The following is a 13466-nucleotide window of genomic DNA, read 5'->3' on the forward strand; positions in this document are numbered from 1 at the left end:
ATCCTCCCATTTCCCACACCACTCAGAACTTTCCATGCCTGGGTCTACTCCTGGGTCAGGGGTCTCATCAGCCCCTCTAGAAAGCTCAGCCCTCATTCTAAAGCTGTAGACTGTACAGAGGAAGCTTACCAGATTAAATACCAGAAAGATGGTCTCTCCAACATGCAGGGGAAAGTGAACATTCTCTAACAGGGATGTAACAGATTCAGAGGAGAAGAAGGAAAGCAAAGGCTGAAAAGCCTCATCCCCTGCTCGTCCTCTAACAAACTGGGTGCATAACCATAACTGTGAATCATACATACCTGGAACAGACTTTAGCACCTTTATAAACTTCCTACAAGTCATTACCCCAAGCCCAGCCCAACAGCTATTCTAGTCAGTGCCCCTCTACTGCAAAAAACCCCTACGTATTAGGGACAATAGTGGAGCTATTTCTGGATAAGGGAATAAACTTAGGGACCATAGAGGTATTAAGACCTCAAAAAAACCTAGGGACCAGCAAGACATGCAAGCTTCCACCCCAGGAGACATTATGCATTCAAACTAACTGCTTTATCCCAGTAGAGAGTAATTGCAACCAAAATGCAATCAGAACAGGGTTTTTTCTACTCTCTCAAGCCACCCATTGGGTGCCAATCATTTCTCTTGGTTCAGGGCACATTTGGGAGACAACTTCTAAAAGGGGCCCCTCCAGAAAGCAAACCCACAACCAGTTCAGGAAGGATTTCCTAGGAGAGAAGTGAAAAGAACCTGTTTATTTAACCGGCAAAAGCAGTCCCCAGCAGACAAAATTAACAATACCAGATGATAAAACTCATTTGCTGCTCTGAAGAGATGACAAATTCAGAAAGTCTCTCTGGTGGGTGGTCGCTCTGTTTTCAGTCCCTCCGGCACTGGGAAAGGGTGCAGAGTGGGCCATGGCAGGCTGCAAAGTGTGAGCTCTCGGTGGTTCCCTGGGTCCCGATCTGGAGCAGGTTCAAATGGTTCCAAGAAAAGGGAAAGAAAAACAGTCCAGGGAAAACTCGGACTGCCTCAGCTAGCTAAACTAACTAACTAAAAAGCAAAAGGAGCACGGTGTTCTGCCCTGTCCATGCCCAGACATCAGCAGTGGAGTTCTGTGTTCCAGCAGACTGTGGGGGAGAGTGCAGCTGATAACGAAACTCTGTGCTCCTTCTTCCTCGCCGTCACTGTCCAAGCCAGTCTTGAATGCACAGAATATAACATCCAGCATAAACAGAAGAGACAACTCGGGACACAAGCATCATAAGGTCACCTCAAGACAATAGGGTAATTGGCTTATGATGTAAAATAACTCTCAGGTGATTGCTTTAAAGATTTGCTCTCTTCCCTTCCTTTAACCTTTCTGTTCCTGAGAGCCAATACGTATTTGTAAATGATAAAGAAGTTCCAAGGTATCAAATGATAAAGAAGTTCCAAGTATCAATCCAGTGGATTACTGATTTTAAACTAAAAATTAAAAGTGTACACACGCCTCGTTTCCTAGAAAAAGAAAAACAAAAGAGAAATCTCATTTTTTATTCATGGGCATTAGTCAGATTTAATGGAAATATTGCACAGAAAATAAAATTGAATTTGGTTAGATTTTATACCAGCCCTGCAACTCTCATCCTTACTAGTTTTAGCAAAGTGTCTCCATATTATAGGTACCTTGGAAAATAATTTGAAATCAATTTCTATGGAACCGTGCTGTTGTAAAACAACTACAATTCCTTGAGTTTACCCTTTCTTCACACAGACGAATGTTACAAACATATAAAATTACAAGCATATATGTGTGCGTATCTATCTATATATGTATATAAATCTGCGAAAGGAGAGAATGCGTAGCTCTAAATGCTGAGCGCTCCCTTTTAAACATAGATGGTACTTAATGCAGAGAGAGTCCAAGAAATTAAACATCCAGTATTAGCAGTGGGCCAATTAGTTCTGAGGTCTTATAATTTTTTTAATTTACGATCAGGTTGCTTCCTGCAGTGGGTGGAGCTGAAGAAGGCAAAGAGAGCCTGCAGGGCAGGTGGCTGTGCTGTGACTGCAGCAGCAGGAGGGGTCACCTCGGGGCTCAAGAGGGGCTCCGCTGTCCATCCGCGATGTGCCCGCTCTTCCTGCATCCTGCGAGTCCTTCCCTGGCAGTGACAGCGGGAGCTGCTCCCTGCCGCCAGCCGGCTCCTCTGCCTGGAGTCCCTCCGAGCCGTGCTGGCAGTACAAGCTCCCTCTTGCCTGGAGCCAAATGCGTGCCTGCGCCTTGGGCTGGCTTTGCCAGCTCTCTTTTTCCAAGCGTGTGACTTCCAGGCTTCTGCCCCAGCCCAGGGATGTTTGTTATTTCCATCTCCAGCTAGTTTGACACGGTGAACCATTGTGGTTTTACCTAAGAGGTGAATCAGTAAGGTTGTGGTGCTTTCTTGTACACAATGTCCTGTTAGGACCAAGAAGAAGCTGCTCCTGCAGTTTGGCTTGTGGCTGTTCCTGCACCATTTGCTCCACACGGCATGACCAAACAAAGTCTATCCTTTGCTTTACTAAGTTTAGGCTACAGCTTCATGCAAATACATGATAAAAGAGAAGAAATGCCATAAATCCCCTTACATTTTTCCCCTCTCTAGCCAGGGTGCTGCCTGAGGGGGTTCTGGAGATGGACCACAACTCTCAGACAAATACCCTCAGACGGATGTTTCACAGACAAGACAGGTCTCTTACCCACAGCTGGACACACCTGTGAGGAATTGGGTGCCACGGCCTGTCACACACTCGTCAAAGCTTCAGGATCAGTGAAGAAATAGGGACAAACATTGATGTGGTCGCTCATCACGGAAATGAGAAGTGCCCCAAAGCCAATGTCAGTTGAAAAGGGAAATTCATTACAGACTGCTGCAACTGCACTGCTTAGACAGAGCGACCACTGCCTGATACAAGATGGCTGCAGAATGGCACCACTCTGCTGCCCCTATCTCTAAACAGAGAAATATCCATTTCAGTTCCCACAATCGAGTATGTCACGGGTTACTGAGCGCTGCCTACAGCTCTCTGTGTGTGTCTGTCTGTAAAGAACCAAACATGGACTGAATTATCTGCATATCCACAGAGCAGGAGCTCTGCTCCCAGTGGAGTCCCGGAGTTTTCTCAGCAGGCCTTGGCAGCCAGTGCTGAGCCAACGTGTGGCTCTGCTGCCATCCCAAATCTGCGCTTCCCGTGCCCAGCCTGAGTGCAGGTGGGGCATGTGCTGGCCATGGCCGGAGATTTCCATGGCCCAAATCCTGCAGCATTTCCATCTGCTCATGGCTTGGAGTAGCACAAATCACAAAACCCCCATCGCAGCTGACAAATGGCATTTCTTGCAGATTGCCACACTGCTGATGGACAAACACACGATGTAGCTGCTGCTCTCTGTGAAGAGAGCTGCGGCTACAACTCACGAGAATCAATTTCCATTGAAAAACATAATTTATTTCAAATTGCTGCACCCGTGCTGACAATACAGAACTACACAAATCTCAATTTGGATTAAGAACAAGAATTTATTAGATTACTACAACCAGTCTATGTAAAAATATAAAAATACCAACTTCAGTTAACAAAACCTAATTTATTGCCAGCCTCTACAACTCACTAGATACAAAGATCAATTAGGACTTTAACAACCTAATTTATTACATATTACTACAAGTGTACAGCCCATATAGAAATACAAAAATATGCATTCCCTTGTAGGGGTGCATTAGTTTTAAGTTGGTTTATTCCTGTACCCCCCATTCCTGTTTATGGTTTTGCCCGGGCTCTCTCTCTCTCCCTCTCCTTGATTGTCCCGTCAGTTACGAGTTATCTCTCCTAATCCCTCCCTGGCTGCCTGTCTGTTATTCAGTGTCCATACCCTTCCATCCAGAACCTTCTGTCTTGGACACTGAGTGATTGGACCAGAGGTCAGGGTTCAACCCTCAGTTTATTCCCACTGGAGATCTGAGATGTTTGTTACGCGTTATTCCCTCCTCTCAAAAATTTAGATTGGTCATTGTATTCTGTTTATAAGGCCCTGCCGGGCAAGCATTTTTGTCTGCGCCCGACGCACTTTCAATAAACCCTCCCGTTTTCCCTGTCGGTGCGGTCCGGTCTTTCTCCTGTGGGTCGCAGCCCAGCTCCTCTTCCAACGGCTCTGGGGGTTCTCGCCCTTCTGAAGGCATTCAGCCTTAAGCACTCTCCCTAGGAAGTCTCCCAGGGGGAGAGTGCCCTTCCCCCCTCAGTGCTGCCGGCGGCGCGGCCGGAGCGTGCCGGGGAGTCAGAGTCTTACAGGCTAGCTGTCGCCGCTGCATTCCCTCCCCAAGGAACCTTGTACCAAGAACCTTATCGATACAACTGTACAACTATATGACTCCATACATGTTTAAATAGTACTAAACACACACACACAGAAATATTTATATATATAAAAAATATATATTGTTATATATATAAATACCTATATAACAATCTACATATGTAAACAGAAATTAAATATTACATAATATAGACTATATATACGAACAGATATATAACAGAAAGAAAAGGGACCCCAGCTGCCCCATCTTCAAAGCCTCTCCTGCGGCCTCTTCCTCCCGGGCAGAGTAGCTCTCCTGCACAGGGACAGCAGATGGGACATCTGGGAAGCAAAGGGAACACTCAGTCAGTAGGGGCACGTTTCCCTTGGCAGCAGCTGCACTTCCATCAGGGAAGAGGAAATGTCAGAGCCTCCCCAGGAGGGTCAGAAAGAGAAAGCAGCCGAGCGGGCCGGGCTGTGGTGAGCGCAGCCGCGGCGGGACCGTCCCGCAGCCCCGGCAGCCCGGCAGAGCCGGCACAGATCCCGGGCCCTGCCGGCACAGCTGCCTTGCCCAAGGACAGCCCCTGTGCCAGCCGGGGCAGCTGCGCTGAGCAGCCCCAGCACAGGCAGGGCCCACGGCCACAGCCCACGCCAGCCTCAGCCCCACCCTGCCTCCCCGGCCCTGGGGCCTCACCCGGGCTCTCTCCAGGCTGGCAGCAGCGGGGCCTCGCTCCCTGCTCCTGCTGCTGGCCCTCGGCTTCTCCCTGCGGGCTCCCGGCAGTCTCCGGCGGTCCTCGTGGTCTTCATTGCAGCTGTGGCAAAAGTGGAGGTTCTGGAATTGGTTCCAAGGCCTGGCAGAGCTGCAGTCCCGGAGCCCTCTGTGCTCCCTGCTGGCCCCTCCATCCCCTCAGCCCCGCCATGCTCTCGGCAAACCCCCAGCCCCCTTCAGCTTCTCCAGCCCCTCACAGTCCTCTCACCTCCCTCAGTCCCTTCTGACCCATCCCGTCCCCTTAGACCCGCCACCCCCTCAGCCTGTGCCACTTGCCTGTCACCTCAGTGCCACCATGGCCCTGGGCTGCCCCACAGCCCTCAGCCCCAGCAGCAGCTCAGGGTCACCGTCCCTTCAGCGCCACCGCCCCCTCAGCCCCCTCAGCCCCCTCAGTCTCACCGTCCTTCAGCAGCTCCTCAGGGGACAGTGCCTGGGGCCACCGGCAGCTCCCAGCGCTCCAGGGACATCCGGGGCTGGAACTGCTGCTGCGCCCGGCCCGGCCGCCAGCTCGGACCCAGCCCAGGGAGAGGGGACACAGGGGGCACAGGGGGAAAAGCCAGAGGTGAAAAAGGCAGCCGAGGGGGAAAGAGGTAAAAATACTGCCTAGACCTACACTAACATCAATCTATCCATCTAAAAATCCATATAACTCTAACTACATATAGATGCAGATTTATAAATATAAAAATATTAAAAATATATTATTACTCTATATGTATATAAATGTCAATTTTAAAATCTATAAATGTAACTACATGCACATAAATATAATTCTATCACATCAAAAACTATATATAGATTTAACTGTATATATATATATATATATATATATATATATGTCCTCTACACACCTACAAATATAACTATGTGGATATATAAATAGGATTATATAAATCAATAAATGTAACTACATGGATATATAAATAGAACTATGGAAATCTATAAATCTATGTATAAATGGAGGGATTCCACCTGCCCGATGGTCACAGGCTCTCCCTCCGATCCTTTTTCTCACGCAGGGCAGCCCTCCTGGCAAGGTAGATTAGGTGGAAATCTGAGAAGCAAAGGGAACACTGGGTCAATATTGGCCTCTGTGCATCTTTCCTCTTGGAAGTCACTGTCCTTGTGTCAAAGACTGTAAAAGATGGCCTGAAAGGCAGAGTCTCACTTGGCAATTTGAAGCCTGCTCTTTAAAGAGTCAGAATCCATCCAAGCATTCAAAATTTCTGAAGTTTTGAAGAATCCCAATTAAGTCAAAACCCTTGCAGTGCAAAGGGCACCCATGAGAGCTGGAAACACAGGCAGCCCCAGCTGCCACAAAGAAGCCCAGCCTTGTTCTTTCTCTGTGCTGACAGAGAGACCTCAGTCCCCACTGAAATGGCTGAAGCTCAGGGCTGCTGGAAGCTGAGCTATGAATCAGCACCGTTCCCTGCCGTCTGCAACCTGCCCTCTGCAGTGAGCAACAGCTCCTCCAAAACAACCACCAGCTCTGGGATGAACAGCTGGGAGGGAAAGAACTTCCTAGCAGGCCTGCAGGCTGCACCAGCTTTGCTCAAGCATGCAGATCCAAAGTGCTCTATCTCTCCTTTAGTTCTCACTAATTTGGGGTAATTTCAGGTTTTCCTTGAGCTACTGGATTTGTGACTGATGATTTGCTTGGCCTCAGAGCTTCTGCTGCTTGTATTTTTAATGTATCTCACTACACCTACCAGCAGACTGGTACAACATTGATTTAATGCTTGGAGACAAACAGCTCAGACTTCTACACTGACCTTTTCTTGTGTTTTTTTTCTCTCCCTTCAAGAGTCACTCAGTGTTGCCTCCAGAGCACTGACACCCTACAGCAAATTTATCCACAGACTTCAGCACAAAACTGGGACACCCGAGTTGGTGACACAACTCCACAAGGTCAGCTTTATTCCCTCCTCCCTTGCCACAGCAGAGGACTCAGTGTCAGAGCCTCTGGAGAAGCGTGGACGGCAGGGCTCGGGGAGATTGTGCCAGTGCAGGATTTGAACTAAAGGCACCAGGAAGCACCAGCCCTGCAGACAGGAGCTCAACTCTGCTCATCTCCCTTGCTGCCAGAGGCAGGCTCGGAGCAGCCATCTCACACCTCTCTAAACCAAGGGGGACTCTGTCCTTACCAAGCTCTTCGGGCTCCTGGGAATTGTTCCCGCACCTCCTGGTGCCAGGCAAAGCTCCTTCTGCTTCAGCTCTGTCCACAGGCTGCCCTCCCGAAGACTCAGGGGCAACATTAATATTCCCCTTGAAAGAGAAACAGAAAGGAAGAAACCCTTCTCACCAGTTACACCAAACACCTGGTCCAACAACTCCATGGCTCACACTCTTAATCCCTTGTTCCTAACAAGAACTCTGGGCCCCAAAGCCCTTCAAGAGTCAAAACAATTTCACTTCTCAAACACAGTCCAAAAGCTGTCAAAGCTGACAGTGTTGAACGTGGGGGTGACACTGAACACATGGAATGGCTGCTAAGGAAGGAGTCCTGGCACAGAGATTTGCTCCTCCTCCACAACCCTGAGCAAAGCAGTCTCATCCAGGCTGCAGCTTGGCAGGGACTGCGTGGGAACACACATCTCTTCCCACAGAGCTGCCCAAGAGCAAGGTGACTGAGCTCTGCAACATGGACAGCAAGACTGGCCAGTTTGCCCAGCTGAGGATTTCCCAGATGGAGACTGGGCTGCAGGCACCAGGTTACCCAGAGGACAAGAAAGCTGCAGCTCCAGCCCAGCCCCACACACGGCTCTGGGAGCGCCCACACGCCCGGCAGGGCTCACACAGCAGCAGCAGCTGCAGCCCAGCCCTGCTTTGCCTTGGCCTTCCCACCCAAAAGAGGCACAGCCCACATCTGCTGCTGGAACAGGCACCTCTGGCATGTCCCTCCCTGCACGGGACACTTGGCAATTCTCCAAACACTCTTCTCTTCTTTCCCACCAAACAAAGCCTCTTAGAACCTACAAAGCTTCCACTTCCTCACCACAAACACCCCTGCACGAGGGATTCTTCCCAGGAAAACAGGCACCCAAACCTGGCCAACACAGGCTCACACCTCTTCATCCTTATTCAGGGGGAGACTTTTTCATTCCCTCTTCTTTAGGAAGTCTTGTTTCACCAAGCAAATCTTTTCCTGTCCATTCACTGAGCTGAACTCAAGAAGCCTTTGCTTCTCAGCCATGCAACAACATTCACAAGCTCTCAGCTCCCAGCCCTTTTCTTCCCTGTCCAATGCAGTTACCTGAGCAGAGGGAGAAAACATCTCCTCCAGCGTCTCAAGCACCATGTCCAGATCTGGTGGTGGCAATTCCTCTTGCCCAGGAGTATTCCACAGCCAGCTGGGGGCTGTCCATGGTGCAAAACCAGCACTGCCAGCTGGAGCGCTGGGGCCTGAAGTGCCTGGGGTGGCTGCAAGAATCCAAACACATTGGTCAGGCTCCACAATGTGGCTTTGGGACACAGAGCTCTAGTGCTGCCTTGGATCAAACATCACAAGAAGCACAGAGCAATCTCAGTTCCAGAAATGTATTCAGACTTGCCAGGGGAGTGGGGGAGTGAGTTCTCCTCTTAAAAAATATTTATCCTAATTCACATGTACACAGATTAAAGCATGGATTGTAAAAGGGATATAGACACACACACACATTTTATAATCACAGCCTTTTGCATCTTCCCAGCAGCTTTGGGATTTGGCTACATTTGGTTTCTCATCACAAAAGACCACAGAAAGTGGATTCACCCAGGAAGAGCCCAGATCTTCAGACACACATGCTGAAATTAAACTGTGAGTTTTTTCTAAAACCAGCCTTGTGGGTGAGGCTGTATTCTGCAGCTCCAACTCTTCTGGGGCAGGCAGAGCTCATTTCAGTGGTTTGGCTTGATTTTCAGGGCAGACAGTCTTAAAGCTCTGCAATATCCTCTCATCATCCTAGTCTGGCTTCATTCAAAGAAAGAGGGGAGTGCACCTAACACTGATGACTTGTTAGGCAATATCTTTTGCCTTGCCCTTGTACCCCTACAGAAGGGCTGTCTGGAAAATGCCCAGAACACCCTCCAAATCTGCAGCAAGGACAGGAAAAGCTGGCAGAAAATCCTTCTGTTTTCAAGATCCCTCTTCCTAGGCGACTTGACACTTTCTACCCGATTCTCGCTTGAGATCTACCCATGATAGAGCACTGCAGGAAAACTCTTTAAAGGGTCACTAACCAGGACCTGCTTGGAAAGCAAGGGTAGAAACTCTTTCCCTACCTGATGAACTGCAGGCTGGCAAATACTGCTCTGAAGATGTGCAGCTGCTTCCCTCTGGAGAGGCCATGGAAGGGCTGTGATGGTCTATGGGACGCAGAGAAACGGTGAGCTCAGGGCGGCATCTGCAGTCTATGGGAACCAGCGGAATGATGAGCTCACGCTTGAGATGAAATTTGCTGGTGCCTGGTTCCTCTGATGAAACCCCAAGAAATCCAGATGAGGCAAAGACTTTCTTGGGAGATGTCAGGAAGAAGTCAGACTCCTGAGCACCTGCGCTTAGCCTGGAAGGGCCTGGAGGCAGCTGTAAACCCTCAGGTGAGGCAGCAGTGAGGTCCTGGTATGAGAGCACTGTGTAGCAGTGAGGGAAGAAGAAAGGAAGCAAAGAGAAGGCCGGGTCACTATTGGTCTTTGGGTGTGTTTCCTTTGGCAGCAACTGTACTTCTATCAGGAAAGACAAAAGCTCCCATCCTCCCAAACAGGGTGAGAAAGAAAAAAATCCCCACATGTTCTGGGGCTATTCAACTAACAATTCCTTGTCTAATTAGCTCTGCCCTATTCGTTCAACTGTCTGGGAAAACTGTCCCACTGCTGCTCCTTGGCAGAAGGCAACTGCCAGAAACCCAACTGCCCGGTGCTTTCTCCTCTGCTCTACAGGGACAGGAGGCTCCCTCCAGCTGCGCTTGACCGGGACAGGGCTCTGGGCCAGGCAAGGAGCAGCGCCAGCCACGGCGCACGGCTGGGCCAGCTGCAGCCGAGCGGGCCGGGCTGTGGTGAGCGCAGCCGCGGCGGGACCGTCCCGCAGCCCCGGCAGCCCGGCAGAGCCGGCACAGCGCCCGGGCCCTGCCGGCACAGCTGCCTTGCCCAAGGACAGCCCCTGTGCCAGCCGGGGCAGCTGCGCTGAGCAGCCCCAGCACGGGCAGGGCCCACGGCCACAGCCCACGCCAGCCTCCGCGCCCACAGCTCCCACTCTTTCTCACCGGCTCTGGGCGGCTGCCCGGCAGGGAAGGACGCCAGCGGCCGCTCCGTGCGGAGCTGCTGGAAGCGGCTGGGCTGGCGGCTGCGCACCTCCAGCCCCGCTGCCAGCCGCTGCCTGTTGGCCCTGGTCAGGCGCTTGATATGGAGCAGGAGGTCGGGGCGGTCGCGGCGAAAGTTGGGGTTCCTGAAGTGGAGCCAGCCCCCGGCATCGCCGGGCTCAGATGAGCCAACCCGGCTCGGCACCTTGTGGAAGCCGTAGAGGTTGAGCTGCCGCACGAAACTACCGAAGTGCGTGGCTTGGAAGGAGTCCGGCGTCGGCCCCACCCCCTGGCCGCCCCCGTGGGCGTCGCCCGGGCTGAGCAGCTCCCGCTCGAAGAGCGAGCGGTCGACGAGCAGCCCCTGGGCGCGGCTGTCCCAGCGCACGGAGCGGACGCGGGGGCTGTTCACCAGGCGCCACAGCTTGGCGGGGAAGGCGCTGGCGCTGAGCCCGGCGGGCAGCGGCAGCTCCGCCATGGCTCCGATCGCCGCCTGTGGCCGCAACGCCCGCGGCGCAACGGCCGCGGCTGCGCCGGCGGCGCGCGGCCGGAGGGGGGCGCTGCGCTCGCGCCCAGCGCGGCCCCGGCGCGGGCCGGACTTGGCGGGGACGAGCGCGGCAGAGCCGGGGCCGCGGGCACAGCGCGGGCGGGGCGGCTCCCGGCGCTGGCCGGGCTCCGCACGGCACGGCACGGCACGGAAGGGCAGCGCCCGGCACGGCATTTCAGGGCAATGGAAGCCCGTGGCGAAGGCACTGGGAGCAGTTGCGGGCTCTGTCCCCACTGTGCATCCCGTGCCTGGGTCACCATCGGTGACAGAGAGGAAGGACATTGCTCTGGCTTGGCTGGGGAAAGGATGAGAAGGGGGCATTAGAAAACATTCATTTGGTCTCCTTTTCAGCAGACTGGCTCTTTTTATCTCACCATGTCTGCCTGTCTTTGGCAGAGTTGGCACATTTCTCGTGATTTAGAGTCAGCTACAGCAGCAGGAAGGGGCAGCAGGTTTGTCAGATTGATTTCAAAGCTAAAGTGCTGCCCCATGGATGGATGCTGCTTTATTCAAGGGATTTCTGGCCTGGAGTTGTAGTGAACTCATGCTGGTGTTTTCCCAAACAGTGTTGCCTTTTTCTTTCCTCAGGAATCACCTCTTCTTCCCCCCATCTGGGGAGAGTTCCAATGCAAATGCCTCCTGCAGCCAGCTCTTGTCACTGTAGACTGACAAAGGAGATTTCACAATGGAGAGAGACTCCCTAGAGCTGCTGTGGAGAGCTGAATGGGGAAGCTTTGTCCCTCAGCCTTGAAGTCTTGTTGGAGAACTGCTTGTGCTCTGGGGGACGCACAGCTTTTCCAAGCCCTGCAGGTTCATTCCTGAGCTTCCTGACACGCCACAGACTTTGGGGCTGTCATGTTGGAGCACAGATTTCAGTCTGGGAACTTTTGTGACACAGGGAACAGGATTAGCCCTGCAAGGCCAGGCTAGGGCCAAGAGCAGAAGGCCAGCAGTCTGCATTTGCCCCCAGGGAGCCCTCCAGAGCAAGAAGCCACTCCTGCCCAGGGGCTGAGGTGCCCGAAGCTGCCTCCCCGCTGTGCAGCTCTGCAGAGCCCACGCAGCGCCGGGTCCTGGGCAGCTGGGACAGTCCGGCTGCCCTGGAGCACAAGGAGTGTCCCAGAGAGAAGCTGCTGCCCTTTGCTTTGCAACTGTTTCACAGAGTCCTGTCATGAATCCACAGAGTCTGACATGTTTTTCTTTCTTCTCAAAAATGTTACCCAGCTTTTTGAGAAAATTGAGTGATGTAGCTTCCGCTGGTGGTGGTGCTTTTGTCTGCAGGTGAGGGCAGGTGATTTGAACCAAGGACGGAGTCCACTGTTGACATCCTAGCTTTGCCAAGTCAAGAAAATCATTCACAATTGAGCTACTGGTGCTGAGCAGTAGGATTTTTTCCTAGTTTTTGGAAAACTACAACCTTAAGAAACCCAACAGATTTTCCTCCATGAGGATACCAGCAGTAGCATGATACCAGTTTTTTCACCTCTTTTCTGTGTCTTTGGTGCTTTTGAGAGTTCCTCAGTGCCCAGCAGGAATGAAAGGACATGTGATAATGTGATTTAAGAGCTCTGTGTTGTTCCTTGCCACATGAGTGTTCATGACAAGCTGGACAGCCCACTTGTGGCTCTGTCGAGTTAAATTCATCCCAGTTCTGTGCAAACAGCAGCCCTGAAGTGCTGAGGAGAGCAAGGACAGTGGGTGGGTGTGCATGCACACAGCCGGGGCTGACTGCTGTGTGGGCAGAAGGTTTTGGACTGCTGTACATCTTCACTCTCCAGGCTGGAGGAATATATCAAAACTATATGAAATAAAAATATTTATCAAAACATATCAAAATGTATCACACAACACATATGAATTTATGATAAATGTAATTCATCATCTATATACTACATATTATATATTTTAATATAGATACTATAATAAACAGAAGATATAAAATATAGACTTGGTCTTTTTCTAAGCCATTGCCTGTGGGTCATACAGACCATCTCCTGGTGTTACTGCATTTGTGTCTTCTGGTACTACTTATTATAGCATCCGTGTCCTTGGGAGTTCCTTCAGGGAACTTCACACAAGGGGTTTCCATCGTTTCAGTGCCTTCAGAACTTGTTCCTTCCCAGTTCTCCAGCCTCCTTCTGGATTTTGGAGCATCTCAGCACTTGTGTCCATGGCCCTTCCTTCATCCCCAGCCTGCAGCAGTCCCAGTCACTGCTGCCTCCCCCTTGCTGCAGCTCATTTGCCCAAGTGCTGCCAAAGGCAGCGGAGCTGGCTCAGGATCCCTGTTGGCTTCTGGGCTCTGGGATGAGCTTCAGGGGGACACTTGGAGCTCTTCCTAAAGAGCTGCCCGTGGGATGGGGGGTGGATTTGTCCTCTCCAGGTGGCTCCTGCTTGGAGTTCTTCTCTCAGTGGAGTCCTGGAGTTTTCTCAGCAGGCCTTGGCAGCCAGTGCTGAGCCAACGTGTGGCTCTGCTGCCATCCCAAACCTGCGCTGCCCGTGCCCAGCCTGAGTGCAGGTGGGGCATGTGCTGGCCATGGCCCAATCCTGCAGCATTTTCATCTGCTCATGGCTTTGGGC

General features: G+C 51.7%; 1 protein-coding gene across 1 annotated transcript; it reads right to left on the reverse strand.

The window, feature by feature from the left end:
* Window positions 1-3513: 3513 nt before the first annotated feature.
* LOC135290556 (uncharacterized) lies at window positions 3514-10848 on the reverse strand. Its single transcript, XM_064404475.1, has 7 exons — window positions 10313-10848; window positions 9336-9683; window positions 8329-8495; window positions 7220-7340; window positions 5475-6129; window positions 5001-5118; window positions 3514-4648 (listed from the first exon to the last, which is right to left on the reverse strand). Exons 1-5 carry the CDS (start codon window positions 10821-10823, stop codon window positions 6059-6061), a joined length of 1218 nt encoding a protein of 405 aa, XP_064260545.1. The 5' UTR covers window positions 10824-10848; the 3' UTR covers window positions 3514-4648; window positions 5001-5118; window positions 5475-6058.
* Window positions 10849-13466: the final 2618 nt, after the last annotated feature.

The sequence above is a fragment of the Passer domesticus genome, chromosome Z (assembly GCF_036417665.1).
Source record: "Passer domesticus isolate bPasDom1 chromosome Z, bPasDom1.hap1, whole genome shotgun sequence".
Classification (NCBI taxonomy): domain Eukaryota; kingdom Metazoa; phylum Chordata; class Aves; order Passeriformes; family Passeridae; genus Passer; species Passer domesticus.